The 14,069-nt window shown below is 39.7% G+C and overlaps 1 protein-coding gene across 2 annotated transcripts in view; it reads right to left on the bottom strand.

The window, feature by feature from the left end:
- Nucleotides 1-13,780, bottom strand: part of LOC117524696 (mannose-1-phosphate guanyltransferase alpha-A) — a 32,654-nt gene extending 18,874 nt beyond the window's left edge. For both annotated transcript variants that reach the window (XM_034186514.1, XM_034186515.1), the window contains exons 1-4: nucleotides 13,628-13,780; nucleotides 3,848-3,945; nucleotides 1,430-1,533; nucleotides 458-650 (exon numbers count right to left, since the gene is read on the bottom strand). In XM_034186514.1, coding sequence (XP_034042405.1) covers nucleotides 458-650; nucleotides 1,430-1,533; nucleotides 3,848-3,945; nucleotides 13,628-13,667 — 435 coding nt within the window. In that variant the 5' untranslated portion in view covers nucleotides 13,668-13,780. The remainder of the gene's footprint in view (nucleotides 1-457; nucleotides 651-1,429; nucleotides 1,534-3,847; nucleotides 3,946-13,627) is intronic.
- Nucleotides 13,781-14,069: the final 289 nt, after the last annotated feature.

The following is a 14,069-nucleotide window of genomic DNA, read 5'->3' as shown; positions in this document are numbered from 1 at the left end:
GCATTGTTAATGGTATGAGCCAGCTATGACTCTAGGCAGACACACATATACACACATGGAGAAAAGGGGGAAAGAAGCTTTTAGAATATGAAATAAGAGCCTGTAAATGGGGAAACATGAGACACAACCCTCTTAAAAATACGTTGACAATTATCTTGTTCCAACTCATTTGAGACTGGAATGAAACTGAGAAAACCTGGAAGTTTCATCTATGTTCAGAGATTACAAAGGAGTGGTGACTGGATATTAACAGTACTACTACTCTGAGTGGTACTGCTTATCAGTTAAGTACTTTAACAGTATTCTTATCTGCACCTTTTGTAGAAAAAAAAGGAATCACATTAAGAGTAGAATTAAGAAGGACAACTAAGTCCTCTACAGGCCCTGAGGCCTTTTGGTGTCTGTGCTTATCACCAAATAAGCAGACTGAAAATAAGTGCTGAAAATTCAAACTCACCGTAGTTCCGAGGATAACAAAGCTGTTTGGCTGCGCACGCTCCTTCTGAAAGCTGATCATCTCCGTGAGAGGAAACTCTGAGCAGACGTCAGCATTCATAACAAAGAAAGCTTTTGGACTTCCGGAGACAATCTGATCTCTGAAGTGATAGATCCCCCCACCAGTGCCCAGTGCAGCGTACTCCTGTAAATACCTGCCATGCAGAGTCAAGAAGACTAATACCACAGCAAGAAAACTGCTGCCACTGACACAAAACAACACAAGTTCCTCACAAATAAAGAAGCAACATGCCATACAAATGTGAAGCATATTTGTCAGTTATGCACTGACCAAATAAATACCTACTCTATGACATTCCAGAACATCTAAAGAATCTTCTCCTACTACTCATGTCAATCAATCAATCAATTTTTTATATAGTGCCAAATCACAACAAACAGTTGCCCCAAGGCGCTTTATATTGTAAGGCAAGGCCATACAATAATTACGTAAAACCCCAACGGTCAAAACGACCCCCTGTGAGCAAGCACTTGGCTACAGTGGGAAGGAAAAACTCCCTTTTAAACAGGAAGAAACCTCCAGCAGAACCAGGCTCAGGGAGGGGCAGTCTTCTGCTGGGACTGGTTGGGGCTGAGGGAGAGAACCAGGAAAAAGACATGCTGTGGAGGGGAGCAGAGATCGATCACTAATGATTAAATGCAGAGTGGTGCATACAGAGCAAAAAGAGAAAGAAACAGTGCAATGTGTACATTTTCATTTTTTATTAGGTCTCTGGCAATGCCTGGATGACTGCCAGGACCTGGGGTGGTTCCGTGGTGTGGTGGATGTGGAGATGTGTGGCACCAACACATGCTCCCAGATCTGACCTGACCACAATCCCCTTCTTACAAAGAAATACATCATGAATATGTTAAGAGAATCCTTTGATAGTAGGTGACTGGAGTTATCAAAAAAAAATGTTTTTGACGTTACCTGATAGGAATCTTGAATTCTTGCTGTGCATTGGAGAGGAACTTGGTCAGTTCTTCGTTTGGCTGATAAAAACCAATTAGTAAAATCTCCTTCATATTTGGCACCTTGTAACACAAGAAATATTATTAGAAAAATTCTACGATATTTCCGACATGACAAGAAGTAAGTCCTACATAAGTTCTGAGGCCCTTTGGTGCTGGTGCTCATCTCCAGATTCTGTAACATGAACTGGATAAAAGCTTACAACTCCCCCTGGATGGGACACCAGTCCAATGCAGGTCACTTCCCCAGCCAAAGCCTGTATCCATCCCCAGCTATAGTGTTGCAGCATTGCATAACAATTGTTCATTTTGTGATAAAAGCACAGAATTTAGCACACATCTTCTAAATTAATTAATGTTTATTTTCAGATATGGAGCAATCATTGAGCTGACCTCTAACGAGCTACAGGGGTCAATAAAGAATTACACAGGGGTCAAACTTTTAAAATGCTCCAATCATATTGAAACCTATACCATATTATTTGTCTGTTCATAACAATTCCAAAAAGGTATAGTTTGGACTATCTATGACAGAATTCTATGGAGTTATGGGGTAAAAACAGCAAAAATTGTGACAAAGATCAGTTTCAGTTTGTACAGGGGTCAAAGTCAAAGTTGCTCCAATTTAGGTAAAAAAAAAAAGCAAATTATTGGTTGAGTTAATAGCATTTTTAAAAGAAATAGTTTGTACCATCTGTCATGCTTAGTTATCATGTTACGGGGTCACATATGTCATAGAATCCAATGGACGTCGACCTTGTTTGACCTTGACTTTGGAGACAAAGAATTCAACACAGTCAAAACTATTCCATTTATTAATCCTTTTATTTCAACCAATAATTTGCATCACTTTTTACTAAAATTGGAGCAACTTTAACTTTTGACCCCTGTACAAACTGAAACTGACCTTTTTACCATTTTTACCTTGTGTGCCTTGTCCACGGACACAGACAGGCAGCATGAGCAGCTCATTCTGCACATATGTAAATACAACAATCAACTATATCGCTAATGTCACAAGATGACAAATTCTTATCGGGGGGGAAATGTTATGTGTATCTCAATAACAGTACAGGCACATCCCTAATTTGTATGAACAATAATCACTTTTTGCTCAGTGGGATATGGACCAGTGTCTACTAATGTGAAGACCTGGGTTAGAGTCCCAAAGACACTGCCTGCCTGTGTCCTTAAACAAGACACTTCACCTGTATTGTCCCACCCAGCTGTATAATGGCTACGAGCCTTAGCTGGGGACAGACCGTGGAAATCCCTGGCTTCAGAAAGCAAACGTCTGATCCTGTATTGCTTCTACCTGTGAATCTAAAACAGGTGAATTCACTGATTAGCTCATCTACCTGTCTGAAGAGTTCAACAAATTACTCGAATCAGCTGATTTATTGGGTGGACAGCACAAATATTAAGACTTTCACTACCTGAAGTCACGATTTTCCACCTGTAGCTGGTTAAGTAACCTTCATCAGACTGGAGTCCCATCTAAGGGGAGTTGGAGACTCTCATCTGCTACATATTACTGAATCCCAAACTAACAATAGGCCTTGTTGGAATTTCTTCCTACTATAACCAGCCCAAAATGCATTTTTTAATCTAACAGAACAGACTTAACATTTTCACCAAATTTCTTTTCTAAAACTTCATATTTGACTTGTGATTAAAAAATAAGGTAACGCAACTGCCCTCTTGAAGCTCCAGCACTTAATGTTTTGTTTCAGAGTTGAGCCCTGTGTTTCTGTGAACAAATTCAACCTGTAGCGGGCGTGCGACGGTGAATGTGTTCATCTGTCTATATGTGGCCCTGCGATAAACTGGCATCCAGGGCGCACCCTGCCTCACACCCTATGACTGCTGGTATAGGCTCCAACCCCTCTGGACCCTTAATTGGAGTAAGCAGGTACAGAAAATGAATGGATGCATGGAAATTCAACCTGTGAAATAGCTTGTTAAGTTTTAACACAATGATATATTAACAGACTACAGAATGGACACTATGGAAGACAAGCAGAATGCATTTCAATATTTTGACACACTCAAGTTTTCTGAACAGGGCATAAGCTTGATCCCACAGGTAAAGAAATAACCTTCAGCATTTAATTGTTGTAAATCAGTGTATAAATATATATGTTAAAGTTTGTTTTTAGACTGTGTCATGTTCAGGAATATGATATTGCCAAAAACACAGACACACAACAGCAACGCTACAGATGAAAACCACACATAGGCTATTTCAGTCGAGCAGAAAGACCTGGAAATAATCTGATTTTTGATAAAAGCCAATAATCTTTCAACTGAAAATACTTGTATTTGGATAATATCAAACCTAACCTTTACAACCACTGCGATATACACTGGTACCAACCTTCACACATGCTTCAATATGGTGCTGCATCATGGGCACACCAGCTACTGGAAACAAGGGTTTTGGAACTTCAAATGACAGTGGCCGAAACCTGGTGCCTGAAAGAAAAAAACAACAAAAAAAAAAAAAAATCTTCTTCTGTTGTTAATCAGGACAAAATGTCTTAACTGCAGATAAACAACCCATAATCTCACTAATGAACAAAGTATTGTAAAGAAAGGTATAATTGAAGTGAGATTTGTATACAAAACACTTCCTGAAAATAAATTAAGTATCTGGGCGGCACGGTGGCTTAGTGGTTAGCACCGTTACCTCACAGCAAGAAGGTTGTGGGATCGCTTCCCCCCGGTCCTTTCTGTGTGGAGTTGGCATGTTCTCCCTGTGATTGTGTGGGTTTCCTCTGGGTACGTCAGCTTCCTCCCACTTCCAAAGACACACAGGTGAACTGGAGCCTCTGACCATACGTGTGAATGTGTTTTTCTCTCTATACATGGTTCTGTGATAGACTGGAACATCTTGCCCTATGACGGCAGGGATAAGCTCCAGCTCTCCCGTGACCTTAATCGCAATAAGCGGGTATGAATGAAAATCAAGTATCTGATGTTCAATTTCACTCTGAATAATCAACTAGTGCTTCATTGTTGCAAAATTTCCACTTTGGTGTGCACTCTAAGTACTCAAACAAAAGACTTTAAAGTTTACAGTTTTCATGAGTGCTCAATGGTACACTTAAGCCACTTTTCCACTACAAAGCACCAGCACTACTTGGCTCTACTCGGTTTGGTTCCAAGCGCGAGCTTTTCTACTGTAAATAGTAGCGAAGCTTGAATCTTCGACTGGACTGGGTTGCTTGACGCGAGGACGTTTCGCTTCAAATCGCAGAAGCTTCCTCAGCTAAAATTCTTGCTCTGGAAGTCTGACTTCTGTCTGACTCTTGTAGAGAAGAATAAAACAGAAGCCAACAAAAGCTGGAGTTTTAAACCTAACCAGACCCCTCCAACTGAGAGGCAGACTGCTATAGGCTAGTGACTAAACAACAGCTCTAATTAGCAACTATTGTGCTGTAGTTAGCACACCTAATGGCAGGACAGCTGTCCCTCTAATGATGGGATGGATGCCTTTCTGATGGCTCCCTTGATGACGTGAATGATTCTGGTTAGTTTTAAAACTCCAGCTTTTGTTGGCTTCTGTTTTATTCTTCTCTACAAGAGTCAGACAGAAGTCAGACTTCCAGAGCAAGAATTTTAGCTGAGGAAGCTTCTGCGATTTGAAGCGAAACGTCCTCGCATCACGCAACCCAGTCCAGTCGAAGATTCAAGCTTCTCTACTATGGAAACCACCTGGACAACTGAGAGCCTACACAGAAATACTGCAAATAGTACCTCTTCAACGTGGGCGGGGTCAGCAGAGCAAACTGCAGTGACGTCGTTTTATACGCGACACAAACATAAACAATGGCGAACTCGGTGTGTTTACTGCTGAGTTTTTAAGAGAAAGTTGCTGGCGGCGAGAAAAACACGCTTGAGACGTACAGATGTCTTTGGGAATTCATATGAAGATGAAGACGAGAAGATACAAGCTGCTAGAGATACAAGCTGCTAGAGATGAAGAGGCAAAGCATGACTGTAAGCTAATCGTTAGCTTCCTAAGCTCGTAAATAACTGCAGGCTCTCGCTATTAACTATTAAAATTGTGGCTGTCAAAATAAAGCGTTAATTTAGATTAATTACAGCACATATCAGGCCTTCAGTCACACTTTGCTCCATTTTGTTTTGACGTCAGTGACTTGGTCTGTAAATAAAGACGCGTTTCTGAGCAATAAACGTGCTAATGTCAATACTTTTTTTCCAAAGTAACTTGCTTTGATAACTTATTGTTAAATCTCAAATGTGGGAGTTTGTGCCTTTACTGACGTTCACGCACAAAATGTTGATTCGGTTTTAATGACCGTTAATTAACGTCGTCACTGAACTCGAACAGGGTTAAAACATTAAAAACGTTTGTTTTTCATTCAGATTTTAATGTTCAATGGACAAATTTAAAATATTAAATCTAATAAGATAATTATTAAAGGACTCACATTGTGCAGAAGGAATCAGCCTCCAAACTCCCACAATTGTTTTTAGAGACATTCTTTGTATCCTTTTGTCATTGTACACATAAATACAATGAAATTTGCCTGCATTTAACCCATCCAAATTACACTTACAGTTCTCCCAATTTAAGACCAATTTACAGCTTAATACCGCCTTGATATGTAACAAAAATAACCCTGATCCTTTTTTACCTGATTATTAAATGCCCCAAACACACACAGATCAGTTTTTTTTTAAATATACCTGCAATTAAATGATTCATTTAGATTAACTAATCACAAACCCTGTAATCACATTATTTTTTAATAACCTGACAGCACTAATTAAAATATGTATGCTGTATGTGTGCATTTCAGATGGTTTTCTCAGAGTCACCGCTGCGGAGGTTCATGCCACGGAATGGGACACCTTTGTCATCATGTTTCACAGTTATGTTTCACTGTGAATTTTTAATAATTTTTTGTACTTTTTGCTAAAATGTCTCCACTTTTGTGTAACAGCATTTTGATTTGTAAAAGTTACCAAGGTTTACTGATTTAAAGGCTAACAGTTTGAAAAGCTGGTTAAGCATAATCCAGTAGTAAAATAAGTTTTACATTTAATGGGGTCATAAATGTAAATGTAACAGACAGTAAAACTGGTTGTTCAAAATTCCTTGATGTAATGTGCCTTCACTGAAGTGACTAAACCTTTTTGTTTGTTAAATACCATTTGGTAAAATCTCAGTTTAGACATGATTATTCCAGCATCTGTGTAAAGATTCAGCCAGGTGTAGTGTGCAGTGTCTTCTGGAGCGGCAAAAACCCAAATTAAAAATTCTTAGAAATGAATGTTTTTAACTGTTGACTCAGAATGAAATGACAAATTATGATACAGTCACATGAGTCAAATTGTTTACTGCAACAAAAAAGAGCAAATACACACACATAAAAAAAAGCAACACAAACTATACAAAAGTTTCATGTGTCTGTAGTCCGGGTTGGGGGCGCAGGTCTCATGCCCCGGTCATGCATCGCGTGCACAAGGTCACCCAGCATGCCAAGATATGCCTGATTAAATGCAGCATCCACCACCGTTGCTTCCTCAAGGATCAGCCGGATGTGTCGATCACACTGAACCCAGTTCAGCTTCAGCCTCAACGTCACTCAAGATGGTGAGATTCTCCTGCTGGAACAGGCTCCCTTTATCTCTTGCCTGGACAATAATGAAGGTAGAAATGGGAAAGAAAGTTAAAAATAAACCTTCAGTCTCTGTATGATCATTCCCAGAGTTTCAGTTATCTTGGTCACTGCATAAAAATTAGGTTCTTTCAAAATGATCCTCCAACAAATCAGATCATTTGGAGCATCATTTTGAAAGAACATGACTTTTATGCAAAGCGATCAAGATAACTGAAACTTTGGGAAGGTTTGTGGGATTCATGACAATATTTATGGGTTCTGGATTTTTGTTTTTTTTTTTGGGGGGGGGGGGGGTCACCCTTTGTATGTATATATATATATATATCGTATTTGGGAAAGTTAAAGTGATGTGAGACACGTTATTCTTACCTGTGATGACACGTTGCTGTGTGGTGCTGGACGTTGATACAGATGTTGAAGCTGGTGTTCGAACCCTCCCCGCTTATGGAACTGGATTCTTCAACAAAAACACAAAGTGGCGACATGTTAAAAAAAAAAAAAAAAAAACATCACCGTAATGGCACTAAATGAGTCAAATGTACACGTTTGTTGTATTGCTGACTTGAGGTGTTTTTCTGTCTTAAGTTAATACTTTAAAGCGGAGCACGGAGTTAGCTAGCTCGCTAGTTAGCAGTCTGCTAGCTCACTGTGTCCGCGTACATGAGACAACGATGTTACTTTAACACAAGTTTAGACTCACAATCCTAGTTTGTTAAAGTGTGTTTCCCACCACCAATGGGATAAGGAACGTTAAACGGTGCTTTCAAGCAGACTACAGTCACAAAAACACTTACCATCCGTCGCTTCCAACAAAGCCGTGGCCCAGTCGCGGTCATCCTGCCTCCGGGTGCTCGTCAGTCGGTGTCCGTAAACAGTGTTCCTGCGGTCGAACCGTTTCCAGCCCTTGCGGTCCGACCTACTCCGGTCATTGCGGTCCTTTAATCACTTTGAAACTTTTTCAGCTGTTCTCTGAGTTGCTGCAATGTCCGGTGAGCCGAGTGCGGCCTCATTCGGATCGCTTCATCCACCTCTCCGTATTCTCCCCTCCGCCACCAAACATAAACGTCCGCAGCTCATCCACAGACCACGGTGTGGTTTTGTGCGAGTAAAAAAAAAAAAAAAAAATCGCCGTGAAACGAAAGAAAACAACGGTCGCTGTAACGCCGCTGTGACTATTTAAAAATGGCGGGTTTTGATTTTCCTCTCGGACGGCACTCATGACTCGTCCAGTGACGACGTTCTCTGACCAATCAGTGGCCGGCAGCCTGTTGACGTCACATTTTAGTATCGGCTCGGCTCGCTTGGAACCGCTCCCGAGCAGGTACTAAAAAAAGGACCCGGTACCAGATACTACCCTAATGGAAAAGCAAAAAAAAAAAAAAAACACGAGTAGAGTCGAGCCGAGTAGTGCTACTTTTGTGACGTGGAAAACCGCCTTTAGAGGGGCTGTCCCTCATAAACCATGGAACACCATCCCTCGGAAAACAACATTTTTATTAGACAATATTGGTTTGTTTCCAAATCAAAATCACAGCTATAAGGATTTATGAAAAGCCATTTCCCTCAATTAAGGATTGCTCTGGAAATCTTTGCTGCCATTTTCCAACTGTTAAGAAATAAAATATTTGTATAGGGGCAAGTAAAAATTCATGGGGGCAAGTAGATGTAGTGTCCTTCTTTTAGGGAATAACCCTGTTGTGTTTGATGATTTGCTGATGTTCATGCTGGATTTTACGGTTGTAAATTGAGTTTTACTGGCGACACGTTAGCAGAACGGGTAAAACAGCTATTTGCGACTGTAATCCAGTCATTCAGTGCCACATTCAGTCTTAGATATATGACGACATCATTGGATTCTGTGACACGTGACATATGTTACCCTGCAACATGGACACATGGTACAAACTATTCCTTTTTACAACTCTATTAACTCAACCAATAATTTGCACCATTTTTTACCAAAATTGGAGCATATTTAACCTTTGACTTCTGTACAAACTGAAACTGATCTTTGTTATCATTCTTGCTGTTTTTGCTCCATAACATTCAGTCATAGATAGTCTAAACTAAACCTTTTTGAAATGGTTATGTTCAGACAAATAATGTGGTATAGCTTTCCATATGACTGGAACATTTTTAAATTTTTACCCCTGTGCAATTCTTCAATTGACCCCTACCTGGCCACCTATTAAAAATTCAAGTGCCAAGTAGGTTTTTTCAAAAGAGTAATGTCTAAGAAGTATTTGTACCGAATTTGGTGCTTGTATCGCCATGTGAAGGATTGTTTCAGTTATCTGCTGCCCTAATTGGGCGATTCCATTGTTCGCTAGCAATGGCTGAACAACATCACGATGTGGTGTCACCACATAATGTCATCCCCATCACACTGCCAGACACACACACACACTTACTTTTGCTGCAATAATATAAATGTACACATATTTTTTGGAAAAATTAGCGATATTAGCTAACAACAGTGAACAATGGATGTTGTGCTGCAATGCACCATGGGGGTTTGAGGTTTTAAATGCTGTTATTGTGGATAATGGTAGTTTAACAGTGTTGTTAGTGTTATTGAGTTATTGTGTTTTTGTAGTTCAATTGGTTTACTCATTTTAGTTATGTGTCATGTTGCCATCACCATGAGTGGGAAGTGTAGTGCTTTCGATGCCTTCCGCCACCGTCTCTGTTTGTGGGTGTGTAAAAATAAAAGCACCTCCTTGGGGCAGAATGTAGAAAGACAAAAACCTGGCACGGTTCTCGTTTTTCTGTGCAGCTCACCACAATATATTAAAAGTGAAGTGGCCTCTGTGTACGTGTGTGCATGTATAACTTTGATCACGGACAAACTGGGGAAAGCTGACATTTGCCGTTTGATATGCTTATGTATTTTGGGTCAAGGATGAATGACGCCAAAACGGAATGTTGACTAGGACTAATATTTTAGGAGAAACTACGGATATTAGCTAACAACACTGAACAATGGACGTTGATAATTACATTCTGGACTCACATGCCATTCCAGCAGAGGGAGGTAAATCATCTATACATTAAATGCGTGCATGCGCACATGATTTTGTTCAGTAAATTCAATTTAAGTACATAAAATATTTGTAAATACATTAAAAATACATGGCTGACACAAGAAAGTGAAAACATTTATTTCCATTGTGGTCCCTTGTTTTCACTCAAGGTTGCCACAGTAGATCCAACCTGGATCTGTATGCTGATTTGGCACAAGTTTTACACCGGATGCCCTTCCTGACACAAACCCACGCTGCATGGAGAAATGTGGCAGGGGTGGGGAATGTTGTCACTCAGTGGATGCATGAATTTCTGTCAGGAACTGCTTAAAGTAAAAGTTAGTGCATATCCCACTCTGAAATTTTACAAACAAGTGAGGACCAGTGAGTTTACTAAATTGGACCAGTTTGGAATCTTTTTGCATGCATAATGACCGTAATATAACCAGAGGTGTCAAGTAACGAAGTACAAATACTTCGTTACTGTACTTAAGTACACTTTTTAGGTATCTATACTTTACTCCATTACTTATTTTTCTGCCTACTTCTGACTTCTACTTATTACATTTTCACACAAGTATCTGTACTTTCTATTCCTTACATTTTTAAAACAAACAGCCTCGTTACTCTTGGCTTCAGCGCCGGTGGATGTGCGCAGTGCAGCGCAGCGCAGCGCAGCGCACATCCACCGGCGCGGCTCCACCTGAAGCCCGAGGCGCCAGCGCAGTTCCACTGGCGCAGCTTTACAGAGGTGCCAGCGCGGATTTATCTGACCATGAGTCCGAAGAAGGCACTGATGGCGGAGGAGGGAGACGATATCAAGAAGTCCCTGGACTTTTTGTCTGAGGAAATCTCTGTTGTTAAAATGCAGCAGAAATCCATTATGGAGCTGGTGGAAGAAGTGAAGGCTCTCCGGATCCAGAATGCCGAGAAAGACCGGCGTCTGGTGTACCTGGAGAACCGTGTTGCGGAGTTGGAACAGTACACAAGGATGAACGACGTTATTATTACAGGAATTCATATTAAACCTCGATCCTATGTACGGGCGGTGTCAGAAGACAGCGGAGGAGAGGCCAGCGAGCAGGAAGCCAGCTCAGTGGAACAAGAGGTGGCTGACTTCCTGCAATCTAAAGGTATTCAAATGGACTCTAATAACATTGAAGCGTGCCACCCCCTGCCCAGGAGAGAGGATGGAGACAAGCGAGCAGTTATAATGAGGTTTGTCAACAGAAAACATAAAATGGCATTGTTAAAACAGGGACGGAAACTCAAAGGAACAAACGTATTCATCAATGAACATCTGACCAAAAGAAACGCAGACATCGCCAGGAAAGCTCGTCTCTTAAAAAAGCAGGGAAAAATTCAACAGACATGGACATCCAAATGCAAAACATTCATCAAACTGAACGGAACACCAGAACAAGCGAAGGTTATGGTAATCAGGAACATCGAGGAACTGGACAAATACGATCAATAAGGTATGAGGACACAAACACATCACAACACCATGACACAGACCAGAGGAACCTGTTCATCTACTACATCATCTACATCTGGAGACAAGAAGGATATAACTCAAAGGATTGCTGATCATGGAAAACTAGAACTGAGAACATTTAAATACACAGACCACAATGTACTGGACTTGGAGCACGATATAGACCTGGACAATAATTTCTTCTCAAATATTAATGACAGTTGTTGCTATTATACAGATGAACAGTTTAATCGTATCATTAAAACGGATAACAAATTATCAATAATCCATTTCAACAGCAGAAGTCTGTATGCAAACTTTAACAACATTAAAGAATATTTAAGTCAATAAAAAAAAAAAGTAACATAATTGCTATATCAGAAACATGGATCAATGAAGATAAAGTAATGGATTTTGAACCGATCGAAGCAGTGGTTCGCAGATTGAAGCAATGCTTCGACCTATTGTTTCGTTTATTCTTTCTTTCGCTTAATTTTCCCCCGCTAAAACCCTAAAGAGCATACTTCTGTGAGTATTATTTACCTTTTTTATGTTAAACCGACCTGTTATGGTCTTCTGAAACAGTTGATAGATTGATAGATTTTATAACTTAAAAACGGGAGCGACGCTAACGCGTTAGCATGTCTATGGCATTTTCAATGTTAAAAGTTAGCATGAAACAGTTCCAGTTGTCTTCACGTTCGGGTGCATTTGTTTTCAAATTGGAATATTTCTTAAATTTATTTTTGTTTATATATTAATAATCTAATGATTATTATATACAATTTCAGAGAAAGAGACAAAAAGAACCTGAATAGAAACACAACAGAAAAGAAAATATAAAAGCAACTAACAATGAACATACATAAATAAATACAGAAATAAGTGTTTCCTGTGAACACCTAGTGACTCTTACACCTCCATTTCATCCCTGTTTTATTTAAGTTTAATGACAGTTTGTTTCGGTCAAACCATATTTTCAATGTGTTAATTTCTTCAGTGATTTCCTCCAGAACTATCTGACAAACTAGAAAACTGCTGCATCCTAGTAAGAGCAGAATACTACTGGAATGAATCTGGAATAAGGAAAGTTGTTTTTTTTTCTCACTAAATGGATGCTGCACTCACTGCAGTTTATTGTCTGGAATAGTCCCAGATTGCATTTCAGAGCTTCTTGAATTGAAACATTTTCGTGCAGGTGGTTTTGGGGGGTAATTTGGGGTTTTGGGTCTTGGGCCACATATAGAACGAATCAGTTTTTAAATTAAGCTTTCAATTCATATAGTGGCATCTACCTTTTTTTTTTTTTTTTTTTTTTTTTTTTTAAAGGTTACTTTATACTTTTATACTTTAAGTAGGTTTTGGAGCACATACTTTTTCACTTTTACTTGAGTAAAGAGGTCAAGTTGATACTTCAACTTTTACCAGAGTGTTTTTAAACTGCAGTATCTATACTTCTAATTAAGTAACAAATGTGTGTACTTTTGACACCATTGAATATAACACATTACAATTCTTATATGGGTAGTGAATATACTTCCGTGACTGGAAGAGGACTAACGTTGGCTATTTGTCTGGGACAAGCTGTGATTGGCCGAGCGCGATGACGTCATCACGCGACCCACTTCAGCGGGCCACTGGGTTTTTAATATTTTTGTGACCTCTCGTGCTCCCGTTACAGCGTGTTCCGGACAAATAGCCAAAGTAAGTCCTCCTCCAGTCACGGCAGACTATCCGCTTCGTATTATAAAATATAATTACTACTAATACGGTTGCTGCTACAGGTCTTTGTAGACACTAAGATCACTGTTATTGTTTTTAAACAAACTATTTGATGAAAATAGTTTTTTAAACATGTGTGTTTTGTCTGTGTGCGCGTGCACACTGCCACGTCAATGACACGACGAGCTGGTTTGTTTACATTTTAGCATAAAGCTCTTAGCTTCCCCCTTGTCCACACACCGCTGTCCGAAAACCAAAGTAAAGAGTGAACGTAGTCTCACCTTTGTTATGGCCTCCGATTAAAATAACCGCCTTCAACATTTTGACGCACAAGCTATGATTCAGAACGGAAAAAGCCGGGCTGGGAGTGAACCGCTTCACTGCTGAGGCTCAGCTGAAAACACGGAAGTTCAGCCACAGAAAGTGAAGTGCAGCTCACCGGAAGTATGAATGTCAGTGCCAAAAAAAAAAAAAAAAAAAAAAAAAAAAAATCTAAACAACAAAACAAACCCTAAATAAAATAAAATAAAACATAAAGACTCTGTTTCAATGCTTATATATATATATATGTAAACAAGGCCAATTTTAAATTTCCAAATGCTAATTAAATAATGATGACGATAATAATTCGATAAGCTTCCGGTCGGCGGGTAGCGGGACAAACAAGGCCATGTGCGCAGCTGTCAGTACTTGGGAAACAATTTATTATGCCTACTCTTGATG

Source organism: Thalassophryne amazonica, chromosome 14 (genome assembly GCF_902500255.1).
Source record: "Thalassophryne amazonica chromosome 14, fThaAma1.1, whole genome shotgun sequence".
Classification (NCBI taxonomy): domain Eukaryota; kingdom Metazoa; phylum Chordata; class Actinopteri; order Batrachoidiformes; family Batrachoididae; genus Thalassophryne; species Thalassophryne amazonica.
This window is presented reverse-complemented; position numbering and strand designations above follow the sequence as displayed.